At 32.5% G+C, this 18,593-nt stretch overlaps 1 protein-coding gene, 1 long non-coding RNA gene and 2 other non-coding genes across 4 annotated transcripts in view; 2 read left to right on the top strand and 2 right to left on the bottom strand.

Moving 5' to 3' along the window:
• Nucleotides 1–6,835: 6,835 nt before the first annotated feature.
• LOC141700537 (uncharacterized) lies at nucleotides 6,836–7,998 on the top strand. Its single transcript, XM_074504275.1, has 2 exons — nucleotides 6,836–6,931; nucleotides 7,577–7,998. Exons 1-2 carry the CDS (start codon nucleotides 6,909–6,911, stop codon nucleotides 7,905–7,907), a joined length of 354 nt encoding a protein of 117 aa, XP_074360376.1. The 5' UTR covers nucleotides 6,836–6,908; the 3' UTR covers nucleotides 7,908–7,998.
• A 4,816-nt stretch (nucleotides 7,999–12,814) lies between these two features.
• The window catches only part of LOC141700539 (uncharacterized), a 45,243-nt gene continuing 39,464 nt past the window's right edge, over nucleotides 12,815–18,593 (top strand). The window contains exons 1-9 of the long non-coding RNA XR_012566404.1: nucleotides 12,815–12,950; nucleotides 13,051–13,101; nucleotides 13,710–13,824; nucleotides 14,618–14,658; nucleotides 14,783–14,859; nucleotides 14,938–15,011; nucleotides 16,547–16,730; nucleotides 17,416–17,552; nucleotides 17,630–18,485. This is a non-coding gene — a long non-coding RNA (uncharacterized LOC141700539). The remainder of the gene's footprint in view (nucleotides 12,951–13,050; nucleotides 13,102–13,709; nucleotides 13,825–14,617; nucleotides 14,659–14,782; nucleotides 14,860–14,937; nucleotides 15,012–16,546; nucleotides 16,731–17,415; nucleotides 17,553–17,629; nucleotides 18,486–18,593) is intronic.
• LOC141700554 (U6 spliceosomal RNA) lies at nucleotides 16,044–16,146 on the bottom strand. Its single transcript, XR_012566414.1, has one exon. It is a non-coding gene; the product is annotated as a U6 spliceosomal RNA (small nuclear RNA).
• LOC141700562 (U2 spliceosomal RNA) lies at nucleotides 17,663–17,858 on the bottom strand. Its single transcript, XR_012566421.1, has one exon. It is a non-coding gene; the product is annotated as a U2 spliceosomal RNA (small nuclear RNA).

The raw sequence follows: 18,593 nt of genomic DNA on the forward strand, positions 1-18,593 counted from the left end.
TTTCAACTCCGCAGGGAACGACTTATCTTCTCACATCTGAATGTAGACTGAGAAGTTAGCGTTCTGTGGAATGAGGCATGAAATGATAGGTTAAAGTATTAGTTGTTACCTGTTTGAGGAGGTGGACAGCTCTTTTTCCAACGACAACTCTTACTTGTTGGTCGTTGAGGATGATGTCAATGCAACCCGTGTTATCCGAAGCCTTTACAGTTACCTTGAATCTATGTATATTGAAGAGGCCGAAAAAGGTATTAATTTGTTGTGAAATGTAGACACTAATTTCTGTGGGGCAGAAGTTTGTAATCTGTCACTTACCTCTTGTCGGGGCAAGGCAGGATACGATTGCAATCCATACAGTACCATCTATCTTGCTCAAATTCTATTTCTCCAAAGCATTGTGTGTATATCGTCTTGTACCATGGATCGGTCTCTTCCATAGCAGTGATAATGAGGTGTGCACAAATTTGTCTCTGTAAGTACATAAACTGTAATATTGAACGAAGAAAAAACTGTTACTTGTTTAGCCTTACAGTACCATGATGTATTCCTTCCCCATGCTTATAATCCTCGCAACATTAAGCATTTCCACCGCTGCATGCTTGTCCATTGAATACATTTGTTGTTGGAAAGAAGGTTGTGTCAATCTAATGATATTTGGAGAATGTTATAATTGTTACATACATGACATTACTATAAGGTTTGTGTCAATCTAAGTTTTTTACTTACTTATGTCTTAGCTGCATCACACTATAATGATCGTAGTTGATATAACATTGAGTCCCCCCTACACTGGAAAGATCGACTTGATCTTGGAAGGGAAATATTTATTTATACATGCATAGTGTTTATAGAGAAGCGTCAAAAAACGTAAACATGGTTTGGAATGATCAATAAACGGAATAACTTACTAATTTCATACCATTCCACAATCCTACTCGGCTACTTGCAATAATCAGTATAGTAGGTTTTTCATGAACTTCTTTCATCTGTTCATCAAACATTTCAGCAAATGTATCCCAGAAAGTGACATCGATTGAGGACCTACGAATTATATCCGGATATTTGACGAATAAGGATGAAAAGAACCTAAAATTATGGAAATGAAACGTAGAAGGGAAATGTAATCTTCCATTGGTGAGTAATAGCTTAACTTGCTTCTGAGCATCATTGAATTTGTTAACCAAATGTGTGAGTGGCTGATAAGATTTGACAATTCCGATAACATATATGGATACAATTATTTGCACTTGTTAGTTTCAGTTCAAGGTTTACATGTTAAAAACTATTATTTTTTCATTTCACCTGCCAAGTGAGTTGTTTGTTTTGTAAGCTCCATCAGCTCGCTATGATCATAGAAATCAAAAGTATTACTTTCAATAGTACATGTACTTTCCTCAATCTCTTTAATTTGAGTGTCTTTTGAGAAAACCAATTGCACATCATTCGTAAGGCATAAGAACTTGTCATCGGCTTTGTATGCCTGAACGACAAACTTCCTAATGATATAGCACTTGCCCACAGTGAACTTATCTTTTAGCATGTCATCTACGTTTCCAGGGATGAAAGCGTGCATCCTGCTATTCTGGGGGGTTTGCAGAAAGTGGACATTAAATTCTGCAGCTGAATGTATAATACTAAAGTTTTATAACATAGTTTACCTTGTCATCTAAGAGAATGATGTTGAAACTTTTGAAAATTTTGCCCTTTCTTGTAGCTCCTCTCCAGAACCTTGTAACTCTTACTCTTATTTTCCAATCAAACTTCCCAACTTTGAGGCTACTTAGGTCGTCAAACTTTGCCTTGGACATGATGTTCTTCATAGTCTAGGTACAATTCTAAATATTTTGGTGGTTGAAAGTTCTCTGGTGTCAATAACTTACCTTATACTCAAAGAACCATAATGTGTTATGTTTATCACCTACCATCATTTGCACTTATGTTTGATTTGATAACATCATTTATTTACCAACAAATGTAAATGATGAAGGAATTTTTTAATTATTTTCCTTTATATTTGATTGTGGTGTGCTTATAATTTACTTGTTTATTTTTTTGAAATGGCAAAAATAAACAATTATTCTGTCACACTTTTAGTTTTATTTTTTGAGCTGTAGGTGGATAATATTGCAAATATTGTATCTTTGTAAGGTATTTGTAATGTATGGTTATTTCTCTGTAATTACTTGTTGTTTGGCATGAGCAATATGGGCAACTACTTCATTCAAATCTTATCATAATTAAATGCAGTCAATTACAGCTGATGTTAACAAAATAGATTATCACGTAGTCTGAATAGTTACAACTGTAAACATTGCCTTTACATTGAAAATATTCCCCATCTTACTGATTCTCATTGTTCTCTTCACTTAGTCTTTTTTTCTGGAGAAAGTTTATTAATGGTCAGACAACAAAATTAGGGATATAATAACATTTGTCAAATTCAGGTTACATACTTTGTCTGATTTAGGCTCCTTCTGAATCTGACCTTCTTCATCAAATGGCACTGGTGCGTGAAGTTTCCTTGCTCGAACCTTCTTGCTTATAGATTTGGTTGTGTTCAGGGCTTGCATTAATATATCTTCGTTCAGTGATACCTAAATGCAAGAAGGTAGTCATACATTAGACGTTTTTTAAGCTATATTATACTTTTCATGGTAATCTCTTACATTCATAGGTGACATTTCATTTGTCTCAACAGTTTGGTTAGAAGACAGAGTGAAGGTCCCACCAGATTCATTTTCGTTACCAATTCCAGTAGCTTCGTACACTTCTGAGTCTTTCAGGATATTTTCCTCTATAATGATGACCGTCATATTGTATTTCTGCTTCTCAAACATTCTCAAATACGACGGGAACTGTTGTTCTCCCAGTTCCTACACGTGTAAATGACTGGTTTTAGTAAAATCTATGTATTAGTTTACAAAATTATTGCAGCACAATGTTGGAGGTTAACCTCTTTGTCTGGAGAATACAGATCTTCAACAGTTTTCTGTGAAATTTGAGAAACGGTTGCGTGAGGTAAAACTATTGTCAACGATCCAGTGTCATCCGAGCATTTTGTTTCAACCGAAAACTATTTTACAAAGAAACTGATTATGCATGCAAAAACTGCTCAATGTTCATACTACTGTAAATTAATTACTTGTCATATTACCTTCTTCTGGGATGTGGTATGATCCTCTTACAATTTTGACATTTGAATTTGTCAACTATGAAAGAAACTTCAAGGAGACATCTTGTGTATTTGGTTAGGTACCAATTAGCATCCTCATTAACCTTGTCAATCACAACTTCCCTCTAAAGAGGAATATCATAAGTTAGTTCGTCTCCGATGACAATGACAATACCACCAAAATAATTACAGTACATGAACATGTGTTTCAGTTAACAGAGTAATATCTCTCATAGTTTGTGTCTGTTTGGTGTCTTCTTCATCAACATCAGACATTTCAGTCATTTGATCGCATCTGAAGGCATTGCAAAGCAGCATAAATGGGAAGGTAAATTAAATTTTCTAAATTGGCTTAAGTAAAAAATTTAACCTGTTTATGAGGTCATGAACACTGTAATGATCGGGATTGATAAAAATACTTGTTGCAGGATAGTTTGTAAGGTGTGCTCTACCTATATCCGTAACGCATATTATTAGTCGGTATTTTCACTTAATTACGTAATACAGATCATTATGAGGGTGACATTACCCATACCTTCATATGAACTCACTCTAGCACAACTGATAATAATAATAGGTTCTTCCTCCTCAAGTTGTATTGTCAATTATAATTCCAAATTCGTCAAACAAAGTGACAGACACGCAACACCTACGTAACGAAAAGCTGCTTAAGCAGGTAGCCCAGTATGTAATTACAAACAACACTAACACATTGTCGAATTAGAAGACAAACCTCCCATCTACCAAATCAAATTTCAGCTTTGTTTTTCCTGACTATTTTTAGTCGAAGTAATGAGGGGTCTTCGGTTCTTCAAGTAACCAACCATGTCTAAAATTGAAAACATTTTAGTACTAATAGGCATTGTTATCAATTAGAAAAAGAGTATAGCATCCATACCTACTAAGAACCTATTGTATGTTGCAAGTTTCTCAATTTCAGTCATGTGGAAAAGATCAAAAGCATATTTTTCAATTACTAATCCCGGCTCAGTTGCTCTGCTTAATTTTGTGTCCTTGGTGAAGAATATGTGTTTTTTGTTTCTGACAGGGCGATATGTTTCGTCACCTAAAAAGTCCTTCACTTTAAAGTTGTCAACTATGTAAATGTCTCCTTCAACCAAAGGGCAAGTCAACTCCGCACAATATTTTGCATTTGCAAAAGCGTGAATTCGATTGTTCTACATATTGTGAATCAGCATCATATTAAAATATGTTGTGGAAGTGAGACATGTAGTCCCCAGTTGTAATTATGATGTTCTACTTACCATATCATCGATGAGAAACATATTAAAACCCCAAATTTCATGTGTTTCTCCGTTCATTCCTTTCCACAGTGCTTGCACTCTCACTCTACATTTCCAGTCATAACTTGAGCTATCCACATCACTTAAATTGTTGTACTAGTGTAAATCCATTTGTAGGCAACTTATTGCTTCAGTAGTAGGTAGCTGCAGAAGCGTTCAATGTGTTCACAGCTCACTGAAGTAAGAGAAATGAATGCAGAGTGTAAGTACCAGATTTAAAGATTCATACCTGATATGGTGCGAACTGTAGGCGGAGCTTCACTAAGTCCTCACCTAACTTCTTAATGATATGCATATTTCAGGCTTCTTAATGGTAAGTAAAGAAGTATGTAACCGAAACCTAATGATGCTCTAGTTAGTGGGTAAGTTTGTACAGTAAAATGACATGTTAGTTGGCTGATGACTGGTTCAAGATGGGGCACGTTATGGCATCGTACATGCTCCAACTTGAACTTAATTTATACAGGGAGAGGTTTATACTTAAATTGAATAATATGCTATGACCTCATGGAAGTAAAATATGCTAAACAACTAGCTTCCAAATTATTCTAATAAATTTTCAAAATAACCTATATCTCATATAAGCATAATATATTCAAAATGTTGATAATATTCTAATTCAATTATAGTAATACATCGATTTATTTGTTTCATAACTTCGATTGTTGTTTTTATGGTAGTGGATATATTATTTGATCAAAATTAGATTCTATAAATAATCCTTTCTCACGTTATCAAAAAAAATTCAAATTTAATTTACGATGTACACATTTTGTACATTTATTTAAAACCAATGGTCAAAGTAATTTATAATCTTTGTACGTTGCTTCATTCAGTTCATTACGTGATTGATTTATAATCCAAACGCCATAAATTACATAACAAAACCGTGTGTTAATGATGTTTAGCAAATTGTAATTTCAATTTTTTGTATTTTTTACTTGTTCAAGAACACAATACCAATCTTCAAATTCGAATCTAAGAAATGATTGTACTATTTGTCATTATAAATTTTTTTTAACTGCGTAAAAAAATTATTTAGAAATAAGATTTCTATTTAAATCTGTTTCATTAAACTTATTAATTACATCCCTGGGATATCTTCATTTACTGAAAGAATCTAAAAGTACAATTTCGCATTAATCTTTAGTTTCGTATGCATATAACCACGTATTATTATATGTAGCATATAAAATAATAGCCAAATAAGGCATTTCGTAGTCGTACTCCTTACGAAATGTAGTCAAACTATGTTTCATACACGCTAAATAAATACATTGAACAACGGTTTTTTCAATATGATGTTTTGAAATTTATTTCATGTGAGATAATACCGTCACCAACTACATAAAATCTGTGACTTTGAATTGGACCAAGTAAATATTTCTTATTGTAAGTCAGGGGCCTGTGGAATATTGGTTCCAACTGATTGCAGGTACCATTAGCTGAAAATGTAATAGCAGATTACGTCAAGGGAGGTGCAAAAATTTATTGTTTTTCACTATACATAGTTGATAAACAACGTATCGGTTGGACAACATAATTCAATTTTCTAAGTTAAACCAAATTCTAAAAATAATAGGAATTATGCTATACTCTTACCCAGTGCACAATGATTTACCAGTGCGTAGCCAAAGCATTGCGGCTTTGGGTTAACTACGAAAAAAAAATTACAAACCCAATGTACATACGTTACATTAACCAAACTATATGATTACGGTGTGTTAATAATTTTTATTTTTTATAATAAATTATGTTTTCATTTAAAAATATCACATTAACTAAATATGTTTTCATTTAGAATTATGTATATAGTGAAATTAATTAAATAATATATTAGGCCGTATTTTTATCGTACTCGCATAAAAGGTTTCAATATTTGTAAATTTTAATTTGAATAAGGGTACAACATTACGGGAAAAAATTACTATTTTTTAACAGACTAATTCATTGACATTACTGGCGCATTTATTGTACTTTGAAAATAAGGTAATATATGTTTTTAAAAAAAATCAAAATCATTAAGTAATATTTCTAATCAGTCAAATACATTGATAAATTAATAAAGTTTAATATTTTTAATTAAAAATGTTTGAATTAAAAAAACAACTACTACTAAGTATTTCATTATTTATTATATGAATTTGTAACTTTTGTTTATTTCTGCATTTTTTAAAAACGTGTGTGTCAAAATTGGCAAAAAAAAACGTGTGTGTCCTCTCACCATTCATTGAATAGTCACAACTGTTAGATACTAAGTATTGGTGAACGAACAGACGGACCATTGCATGTGTTACAACTGGACTATTCATCTCCCCCAATACCTCTATTAAAGCAAACTGCATTAGACTGAAAACGGTTCATTCATCATCTCCTCTCACTCAAATTTCTTCTTCTCTTCCGCGACATCCATCAACAGAGCAATCAGACCAATGGCATCCGCTTCCACGAACAGGTGAATATGTAAATAATCCTGTTTCTCTGAACTTTTAGTCCATTTATATGATTATTTAGTGTTTGCTTCATGTTTTATGATTTGGTTTCCATGTCTTCTTCTTACTTTATTGCCTGTCTTGTACACCCTTTTCCATCCTCTTCACTTATGCATGTATATACATATATAAATTGTCCAATTTCTCTGAACTTTTAGTGCATTTGTATGGTTATTTAGCGTCTGGTTCATGTTTTATGATTTGGTTGCCATGTCTTCTTCTTACTTACATGCCTCTCTTCTACACCGTTTCTCCTCATTTCATTTCCTTTTTGTATATTAAGATGTCCACACCGATATTTCTTGTCATAACTTTAGGCTTTCACTTTTGTACTTTAATGTTTCATAGTTTATGTAACAGATAGATTTAGTTACGCCTGTTATTACAATTTTGATTCATGTCATGTAAGTGCTAAATCGGTGGGTAAACGTCCGTAGTTTTACATTGTTGGGTTCATTTTCAATACATGTCATATGCTTCCTTTCCCTATTCTTTGAAATGACTTTTGGCCTTATAATCGTTTCATTTCCTGGTGTGACATTATTGTTGCACTTAGTTTTTTTTTTATTTTACTCCTATGATATCGCCTAACCTAATGTCTCCTCCAGTGGTAGCAGTTCGGATGGGTGCGACAGTGCCAGATGTGAGAAACGCAGATTCGTGAGATCGGAGAATATGGAAAAGAGCATGACCAATCTCAATGTTAACCTTGCTGCTGTGTCGAGGATGGTTGAGGCGCTGGGGGAGAGCCACATGCAGTTCAGTGGGCACATGACAGTGCAGCAGGAAGAGTTCAACAAAAGGTTCAAGGCGCAACAACAGTTTCTGCTTGAGGAGATTAGGCTACTGAGGATTGAGTATGGTGAGATTCGCAGGAAGATGAATGAGTGGTTCTGGATGCCTGGCAGTTGGGCTGGTTTGAAGTCTGTTTATGTTTAATTATGTTTTAATTATGTTTTAAAATATTCATGACCAATGGGGTTTTATTCGGATGTTAAGAATGTTTGACGTAATGTAAGGAAGTTTCATGGTTTTTATGCTGCTTACATTTCCGTGTTTTGAATGTGAACGTTGTTATTTATTTTCAATTTCTCTGCTAAGTGATGTAATCGTCTATTACCTCCATAAAAGTAATGCTTACTTAACTACGATTACAGTAAACGGAACTTTGAAAAACTGTAAATGCAAACAGAGTTTGTGCAGCCGTCTGTATGTAACTATGAGTACGGGGAAGTCCAACAGACTGGCGTAAGAAGTAATTGTACTTGGCAGGTAAATATACTCAAGATTCGGTAGTCTGCGTGATCTATTTCTTCATTAAAACTTACTACTTGTGCAAAAGATACATGATGTCAGTAGGTAATTTACTATTCTGCAGCATCGAGCCACTCAAAGGAATGATGGCTGATGTACCGGCAAATGCGTTTGACGTCTACACTACTCTTCTGCAACTCCTACTTCTGAAACAGCTGTTGTCTTCCACTCCGAACTCTAACCTTCAATATGATGTATATATATATATTATACATGTACTTGTATACAGATATTTGTTAAATACTTAGTTTGGGAGTTAAAAATAATAATTTTAAAATGAAATAGTAAGGCATATTACATCTAACAATTCAGTCCTCTTATTCAACTCTATTTAGGTTCCTTGAATTATTGTTTATAAGTACAACTGTAACACGAAATTGTAACTTTTGAAAAGAAAATTGTAAGTTGTGGCATAATTGGGCTCAATTTTTCTTTTACTTTTTAATTTCATTCTAAATTGTATTTGATTTTCTTTTTTGGTTGAAGTTATAATATTTAGCAAACTTACACATTTTATTTAGTAAATAAAAATTTAAAAATTTGAGGAAGGAACATTTAAATATAGTGCACTATATTTAAAAAGTGACCTACTTTTGACATCGTTATTAAAAAATAGGCAATTTAGTTTATCCATGATGAATATTACAATAAAAAATTAGCGGGTTTGTCACTTTAGATGACAATATATTACACTCACAACAATTTATATGGTTATTTGTTTTTAATTATTATCTTAATGTATTTAAAATAAAAGGGGTGGGTTACTAAACTAAGTTGTAGGACCAGATGCCCAAAATCCAATTTCGATAACTTATTAGATATATGCAATCACCATAAAATAATAACTTCTCAATTAATATATATTCTTTACATTTTTTGCTAAATGTTATTATGTATATGATATATTTTGTAAAAATTCAAATTTAGTTTTCACCTAAATATGAAACAGTTCTTTAAGAAAATTATTTTCTAAATCCAAATGAATAATATGTCTGGCTAAAGATTAACATATGATCTGAATGCTCAAGTTGAAGAGCTGGTCAAAATTCGGAAGGAAGAAGTCGAGACACCATAAATTACACGCATAACAAATTTTATGGTTACATTTCCTTTTATTTATTATCTTGATGTATTTAAAATAAAAGGTTGGTTTAGTGAAGTAAGTTGTAGGATCAATTGCCCAAAATCCAAATTTGATAAGTTAATAGATATATTTATTCATCATAAATTAATAACTTCTAAGTAAATATATATTTTCTTTACACTTTTTATTGAATGTTATTATATATATGACATATTTTGTACCTAAATATGAAATAGTTTTTTAACAGAACTAATTTTTTAGTTCAAATGAATAATATGTTTGGCTGAACATTAACATATGTCAGTGCTCCATATTGATGACAATACTCCATATGAACAATTTATTTTAATATATTAAAAATTAAAATTATTAACAAACTTTTTTTGCCCTTTGAGATGCATTAACCAACCTTCTTTGGGATAAAAATACTAATTCGAAGTAGTTCAAAATTTGTTAAATAATTGAATTTTTTTTATCGGGTTATAGTTTGAGATTCTTATAATATGATATATTGTCAGGTTTTAATTTAATATGAATAGGTAAGTGAATTAGTATTAACGAATAAAAATAACATTATATTAATTATCGAAAGAATAAAATATTTATATATGATTTGGGACGTAGATTAGACCAAATGGTTGAAATAGATAATTATGTTGGTCCTAATTTAGGCCAATTTTTAGGGGAAAAATCTTGGGCACTATAGGACGTAACCTTAAACAATATATAGGGCATGTTTGGCTATTCCGTTAAGTGAACTTATTTACTTATAAGTTCGTTATAACTTATCGCTGAGTGTTTGTCGAAAGAGATGTGTCCTAAGTCCAATCATGTATGATGATTTAGGAATAACTTTTATGTAATCTGTTTTGATTTCATTGATATTAATAAAAGACTTGTTTTGGTTTTATTGCGGGCTTTATCTATTTAAGTGTTTAAATAAGATATACCATAGTTTAGAGTAAAGCTTTTTATGGATTATAATGAGATCATAATAATGAGACCTAAAAGATGATAACTTTAAACTTAAATATTTCCTGGTCGTAGGATTACTAACTGGTAATTAGTAATCCGCAAAGATCGGTACATACTGTGCTTGCTTCATTATGAAGGATGTTGGTTCTCATAAACATTTGTGTGGTGACACTATAACTAGTATGTAGGTGCTTATTATAGAATAAGTTCACTGAACATGACTCACACGGCTGAACAACTGATGTAGTTCACTCACGTGTCAGCAGTTGTTCACATAGTGATAGTTGTACAAGTATCCTTGGACTTGAGGTCATCATAGTCATCTTGTGTACACTGAACTATGCTTTGGTTTAGTTCTTAGTCTCTAGAGACAATTATAAGGGCTCTATTGGGTATAGGAATTTGTACACGAAGATAGTGTATGATCAATAAAGGATCTACCCCTTCCAGTAAAGGAAAATAATGTTCAATGCTGATCCACTTATGCTAGTTCAGGAATCTCTGGCCAGAGTGAATGAAGTTAGAAAGGAGTTTCTAATTTACATTAAATAGAACTAAGCATAGTGAATGAGAAAGCAAATGATTAAATAAGATAGGCTTGACACAAGTTCCATGCCTTGTATTTAATCGTGACATTGCAGGGTAGAAGGAATTGATTGTACGGTAACTACTCATTGAATAGGTTATTGATATTCTAAGCAGTGAATTCGTATTATCCGGATAATCGTGATATGCTGAGAACTATCCCTCACGATGTATAATAAATATGATTAATTTATTAATTAATCATATTTAATGAATTAGAGAATTTATATAAATAATGATAAAATAGTTTTATTATTATTTATTTCTACTATCGGCTTAATATTGAACCTACAGGGTCACACCATAAAGAGAATGATTTAATGGTGGAGGAATTAATTAATAATGGCTGGTAATTATTTATTTATGAAATAAATAATTAATTAGCAGATTTAATAATTGATTAAATGAGATTTAATTAATTCTTAATATTATTAATTAAGAATTTAATTTTGGAAATTAAATCAAGTGAGAGAATTATTTTTCTAAAGTGTTTAGAAAAGGGATTAATGATTAAAAGGTGTTTTAATTATTAGTTAATTGGTTAATAAGAATAATCAATTAAATGGTTAATAATAATAATATTTTATGGAAAATTTTCAGCTGATAATTTTGCCTATAAATATACTATTATAAACCCTATTTGCCTCAACCCAAATAATTAACCCCAATTCTAAAGTAGAACAAGAGGGAGACAATTAATTCTCTCAAACTCTTCCTCCTCCATCACATTGTACTCTTGGTGAATACCGGTGGAGTGCTTCACACTTGAGGAGCAGTGCTAGGGATTTCCGTTCATCGTTCTTGGATCGCTATTAAAGACCTCCATCTTTCCATTAACGTAAAGTTTCTTAAGGTAAACATACTGAACTACGAATTAAATATTATTTTTCATATGGATCCTGCGGAGGGTTTCATTTTTTTTTAAGATTTAAATTTACGTTTTCGTTGCGTTTATGTGCTAAAACCCTACATTTGTCTGCCTAACTTATAAGTTGAATTTATAACTTATAAAGATAAGTTGAATGTTAGTAGGGATGTACTTTTCTCAACTTATTTTGATTTTTATTTTTTTATTAACTTTGGGTTTAGTATATATATTTTTTAATGTCAATTTAACTTAAAATTCACAAATTAAGAAAATTATATTTAAAAAAAATCATTTTAGTTCATTTAAGTAAAATAAAATTCTGACTTATAAGTAAAATTATCCAAACACTTACATTTAGGTAATAGACATTGATTTTAATGCACTCTGTATTCACATTAAAAACCCAATTAAAACATCACATACTATGAGTCATATTATTTTATAAATTTTTTGTGAACCAAATTTTTTTCATGTACCCCTATTCTTGTTGAAAATACCTCAAATATTAGTTTAGGACACAATTTTAGAACAGTCTTGAACTTGCTCAAAATGATCAAACAAGTAAGGATTAAGTATTTACGTAATCTGTGTTTGGTACTCCCTCTGATCCTTCCAATTGTCAAAGTTTTTTTTCCAATGTTCGATATGCATTTTAAAATAAATATAAAAAATATACTTTTATAATTTGTTTTTAATTTTTTTTTTATATTAAACTTTAAACAACAAATTCAAAAAAAAATGAAACTATATTATAAAGAATTTTAAAATACGTGCCCAGACCGTCCCCGATGCATGAGCAAAGTATAATACAGGTAGGTACAAATAGTGTTCGATTTTGCTCAATCCTAGTAATAATTAATAAACCAAATTAATGAACCAAATTTTATGTATGTACCACTATTCTCGTTAAAAATACCTCAAATATTAGTTTAGGGCAATATTTTAGAACAGTCTTAGACTTGCTCTAAATGATCAAATAAGTAAGGATTAAATATCTAGATACTTAATATAGGCAGGTACAAATAGTGTTCGGAAATGTGCATTGAAAAGGGAAATGAAGCGGCATCAGCTGCAAGTCGTGCACAGTTTCCAAGATCCTCAAAGCATGTTTGATGGTGGACACGTACACCTACTTCACAGTCTCCCCCTCTCACACGTAAGGCCGTGTTTGTTTTGTACAAAAACATTACTGCAAGTATTTGCTTTATTATTATTGACTTGAGGGTTTTTTGGGATTCTCAAAACTCAAACAAAAGCCAAAGGAGAAGATGAAAGAGGATCGATGAAACTTCCGGCGTCACTTTCCGGTTAGTTACATTTTTTTTCCTATCAGTTTTCTTTTATAGTTACAACACTCAATCGCACATCCGGAGATTCGAACTGTTGACCTCCCTCATGGAAGCCACGAGAACGAACCACTGCACAAACACACGCACACTGTCAGTTTTCTTATATACCGGGGGTCCATCATTATTAACGAGCTCTTCACCGATATTTTGTGAACATCTTTCCATGAGCAAACACTTCACATATTTAAGTTGTTTATATTATGTTTTTCTTTTCTATGCAAACATTTGTAAATCATGGTTAGCTTATAATATAGGTGCTTTTTGGTACATGAAGTTTTTTTTGAAATTTTTAATTATTTAATCATGTCGAAGAACTGGTGAACTTAATTCTAAGTTCTGCTAATCACTATGAACATTTGCATCTTCCAATAGTTTGGTGTATGTATGTATCTCATCTCTATACTCAAAGTTTTTGACCAACTGACAATTGTCAACAATATGTTCTGTTCCTTTTTTTTATATTTTCATTCATATGTTTTGGTTGTCGTATGTTTTAATCAAACAGAATTAAAAGCTGATTTTGTACATTAGTTGACCTCTGCTCAAATTTCATTCTTAATATGCAGGCATCGCTTCTCATAGGGAAATGCTGCATCAGCCTTTTAACTTTTAGAGATGTGAATCAACATTTGGCTAGTTCAGACATTCGGGGTTGTTTTGTACGTCACTTCAAATCAGAGGGTATGATGATGAAGTATGCAATGATAATATGTTATTATGCAATTATGCCCCTTGCCTTGATAGTTATTTTCACTGTTGAACTAGTATATTCAGACACGTGAGTTAGGACTTAGTTATCCCTTACGTGGGTGTATTGCATAAATTTTAGACCTTGAATTGTAGACTTAATAACTATTTGAATATGTTGAAATTATTACTACACAGATGAACAAGTTTGTTAATACACTTCAGAGTCTGGTAAACCCTTTTAGTCGGTGGATTGCATAAATTTTGTAGCTTGAATTGCTAGGAGATTCATACAGAAACCCCATCGAAGATAGGATATTGATATTCCACGGTAAGTGACAAGCACACGTTATTCTTTAGTAAAAAGCCTAAAAGGTGAAAGAATAGTTTGCTCTGTGCTCATCGCACGGTCACGTTGATGAGTTCAATTAGTAGAAATCCGGACAACTCTTTGATATTTGATTTTGACAATGTTGTTTACCTTGTTCTTGTAATGTGGAATTTCTTTCAAAGTCCCCAAAAATTGAATAAGCATACGGAACTTGGTAATTCTAGGAGGTGCTTGTGGGCTAAATAGTTGTTAATTTGTTTAGCAATATTAATATTAATATTAATATAGACGTGAGATATGTGGATTGGTGATTCTAGAGTTTTTTGTAGCAAGGTAAATATGTGTAGGATGTACTGATTGCTCGCTTGAGAACTTATTCGCTGCTAGCTTTCTTTGTGTAATCTGTTAGCTTGTGACAAGCCGTAATTCAATCTAATGCGTATACTGTCGTTGTAGAAAAGGATCCTGACTGAGCCTTAAGTGCCTCTAATCTTCAGGTACTTTTTCCTTGTGCAAGTACCTGTCATATTGCAGCCTATAATCTGTTAAGCAAAACCCTGCTTTACATAATATGATTTGAATAAAAATGATTAATATTGTATATCTGATTCAATTCAGCAGCAAGGAAGCAATTTATTACGTGTAGAAAAGTTAAAGAACACTATTCACGGTGAAAAACATAAGTAGAAATGAATCTGGTAAGGGCACAATGACACTTCTTTGAATACTATTTGTTCTCCATCATCGAGACTTAGGCAGATTTTAAACGGAAACAGGGATCGTGTTGGTTCTGGCGTTTAGGAAAGATCACCTCTTCCATTAAGTCGTTCCATGTGTCGATGCGAAAGAGGTATCCATTTCACAAGTCTATGAAGTATGCAAATGTTTATATTTGTACAAGTCAACTAATTTATGTTACTTTTTCTTGTTTACAATATCCTGTTAATTGCTACAAAAGTATCTTTTCTTGTTTACATGATCATGTTGATTGCTACAAATTTATCTCATTGAATCCAATAGAAGCTTAGTTATATAGGCATTATAGCTTTTGATTTATCTCGAAACTTAAATTTACAAGCATATCGTATCCGAGCTGGCTTAAGAATCCAGGATGGAAACCTCAATTTGTGCAACTAGAAACCTTTTGATCTCTTAATTGTCGGTCGTACATTTAAAAGAAGGCGATTTCATGGCTAGGTTCAAGAGGGCATGATATAAAAGGCTTATTGCATGTTTCTAGACTCACTTATAGATATGGTTCATATAATATCTTTGATTTGAGAATCAAAATTCTGCACTATTTAGTCGATATGTCAAAACTAAAGGACTAAACTAGCATATTGTGCGGTTAAGAATGGGCGAGCACATACATAGTTACTTTAGAAGTTAGGAGGATTGGTGAGTGCATGCAGGTGCAAATTAACTTTATAAGTAGAGTAGGCCATTGCTCAGAAGTAGTTAAAAATTAGTTGTTACTATTATTGTACATGTGATCTCTAAAACTGTATTAGACTCCTAATATATAACTAGTAATAGGTATTATATTAAGAGATTGTATTTTATTTGTATTCATCATTTTATTGAATAAATTCAAAATAGTGCACTCTAATGACCATTCAATCAGTAAGGAAATCTTGAAATACATTTTTTTCTGGTTAGTTGTATCTTAGCTAATATTTTACAGTCAACCAAAATACTTATGTATTGTGATTGTAATTTTTTTCTATTTTTATGTAATATTTTTAAAAAAATATATTCGGGGATCTAGGACTTGTACGTTTCCTCCACCCCTGATTTCATGGCTAGATTTGAACAAAAAGAGTTTTGCTGGGAGCTTTTTTCAAACAAAACTATGGTCCATTTCCTAGATTTGGTTGGCAAAAAGATTTTGGACCATTTCTCGATTTGTGCGTGTCATCCTTGTGCAGGGGCCATGCTAATCTTCTCTGTATCATTCCAATTTTATTGGATGTCCCCGAAGGGACAATATATGCACTCAAACTGTTACTATATAAAGAATAAGTAATAAATATTCTTAACCAATGTGCGAGATTTTAGAAGAAATCAAGTGTATGTGTATGCCAACATGAAGGCTTTGAATCTATAATTGTGCTCATGCAACGCTTGAGGCATTAGGTGTTATGGATAACAAAGCTGAGCGAGCGTTGCTTTCCTATGGGATTGTTATGGCTTAAAATTTTAGCAGACTGTTCTTTAAATTCTAAGCTAGTCACTGGTTAGATTCCTGCTTATATCTTTTTTTTGTTTGATGTTGTGCTGAAACTTTTCTTTTTCTTGTGCTCGTCTTCTTTTAATACACTTCATTCATGACATCGTACTATTCATATAGATCAGTGACTGGTTGACGTACTGCAATTGATTCAGGAGTGATACAATTATCAAAAGTGACGGCATCATTTTTTTCCTTTATAGTGTTGAAAAGCAGTGGTAAACCGAGGACAGAAGTCCAATTTCTAGCATCAAATGGTCGCTCTATCGTTCTGCCTGAAGTTAGTCTGCACTTAAGTTGCAGGACATTCACTGCAAGCTGAAGCTGAAACAATCTCAGGTATCCCATAAAAAATAATTGTTTGGTATTATGCAACTTTCTTTTTTGCTAAGTGGTTTTACGTAACTTTGCTGTCAGTGGTTGGGAAAAAACATGATCAAAGTTGCTATAATTAATGTCAGTGGGAATTTTTTTACTCTTACTTCAAAATTCCAAGCCCCATGCCTCCTAAAATCTTGAACACAAGGCTAATGTCACAAGTCCACATTGAACTATGTTCTGGTGGGGTGAGCCAGGCCTAAGCAATGAAGTGAACTTTAGACTTTGCATCACAACATGAATTGTAACATGTTTGCTAACACCGATGCAACCATCGGTATTCTCGTCTCCAGTATTGGAATCTTGAGAAGCTGCCTTCTATGTTATTAGTATAGTTTCATTTAGTAAAAGCTGATAAATCCTTTAAAGGTTGAGATTTGAAACAATACGTGTCATCTGCCATCCTCCCCAACCGTGGGGGTATTCAACTGAATTTTCAGAGCCACCCTGTACGAATGTAAAAAGGCGATTGTGTACGAATGTAAAAAGGCGATTGTGTGAATGAATAACAGTTTGCCTGCTGAATTTTATTCTTTTTCCTGTTTGCTGTTGTGGTGAAACTTTTCTTTATGTTGTGCTTGTCATTTAATACAATTCCTTCATGACATCGTACCATTCATATGAATCCGTGACGGAATTGATGCAGGAGCGATATAATTATAAAGAGTGATACATCTTTTTTATTCCTTGGGAGTGTGTTGAAAAGCAGACAGGAGTGCAATTTCTAATAACAAATCTGTTCTTTAAGTTGCAGCTATTCATTCAAGCTAAAAACTTTCACAGGTATTCTATCACATGTTTTTATGTTCTGTTATTATGCAACTTTGCTCAGTCACTAAAAACAATATTATCCGCACCAGAATTGTCATTAACAAACATTGAACTATGTTTTGGTGGGGTGAGCCAGGCCTAAGCAGTAGTGCAACACTTGGACGACTCGTGAAGAACCCAATAGCAAGCTATTGTGAAAGATCTTCCCCCTTAAAAAATTAATTTAATATCGTGTGAGCCAATGACTCACATATCAGATATTAAACTGATAAGAACAGATACTACACTTGATCTTAGCCAAAAGGCCGAGAAAGGTATGCTTTAAACAATAGGCCAGCTCTGCTTTTATACAACACTTAAATTAGATATTCTCTGTCGACTTCGATGAGGGATGAAATTAACCTTGTTGCAAAACACAGTCTGCCTCTTGAACTAAAACGTCCTGGCTTTTAAGATCTTCATTATTGATTTATTTTCAAGTCCATAGTACTGATTCACGAACTATTAATTGCAGTCCATAATCTGCTCTTCTAACTTTGTTGATTACCTAGATGAACATGGTTATACTTTTACGCTTCTATTTTTTTTAATTTCTTTTTAAAAAAATAATTGCAACTTTTGTGATTACATCATGTATAATTATCTTAATTTTAAACTAGTTTAAGAGTTCTGTAAGGTTGGGTTACTGCACTAACATGGATTAGATAGTTTCGACGTGGGTTACTGCACTAACATGGATTAGATCAAGTGCTCGCTTGCACTTTGCAGTATATGCTCTTTTAGTGCTATTTAAATATAAGAAGAAATAGTTTAGAGTGCAGATAACCTGTGTAGATGTTTTAAAGCGTGGAAGCAAAACGAGGAGACTGTCATAAAATGTAAAACGGAGTGGTCTGAAAATCAAGCTTCGGCAGGTCTTCAATAGAAAAGGCTTTGCTCTGCCAGGTTGTGCCAAGTAGACCGGGAAAGAATGCAATAAATTTCTTTGCTGCATTATTTTATGCTAATTATCTTTAGCTTTTCCGATACGAACTCCGAATTAATTAATAGAAG

Source organism: Apium graveolens, unplaced genomic scaffold (genome assembly GCF_009905375.1).
Source record: "Apium graveolens cultivar Ventura unplaced genomic scaffold, ASM990537v1 ctg25, whole genome shotgun sequence".
In the NCBI taxonomy this organism is placed as follows: Eukaryota; Viridiplantae; Streptophyta; class Magnoliopsida; order Apiales; family Apiaceae; genus Apium; species Apium graveolens.

What these genes read in the sequence shown, in the direction of transcription:
- LOC141700537 (XM_074504275.1), top strand. Translation starts at nt 6,909, where the DNA reads ATGGCATCCGCTTCCACGAACAG. An exon ending in GCATCCGCTTCCACGAACAG is followed by an intron (nt 6,932 to 7,576) that starts GTGAATATGTAA and finishes TGTCTCCTCCAG; the next exon opens with TGGTAGCAGTTCGGATGGGT.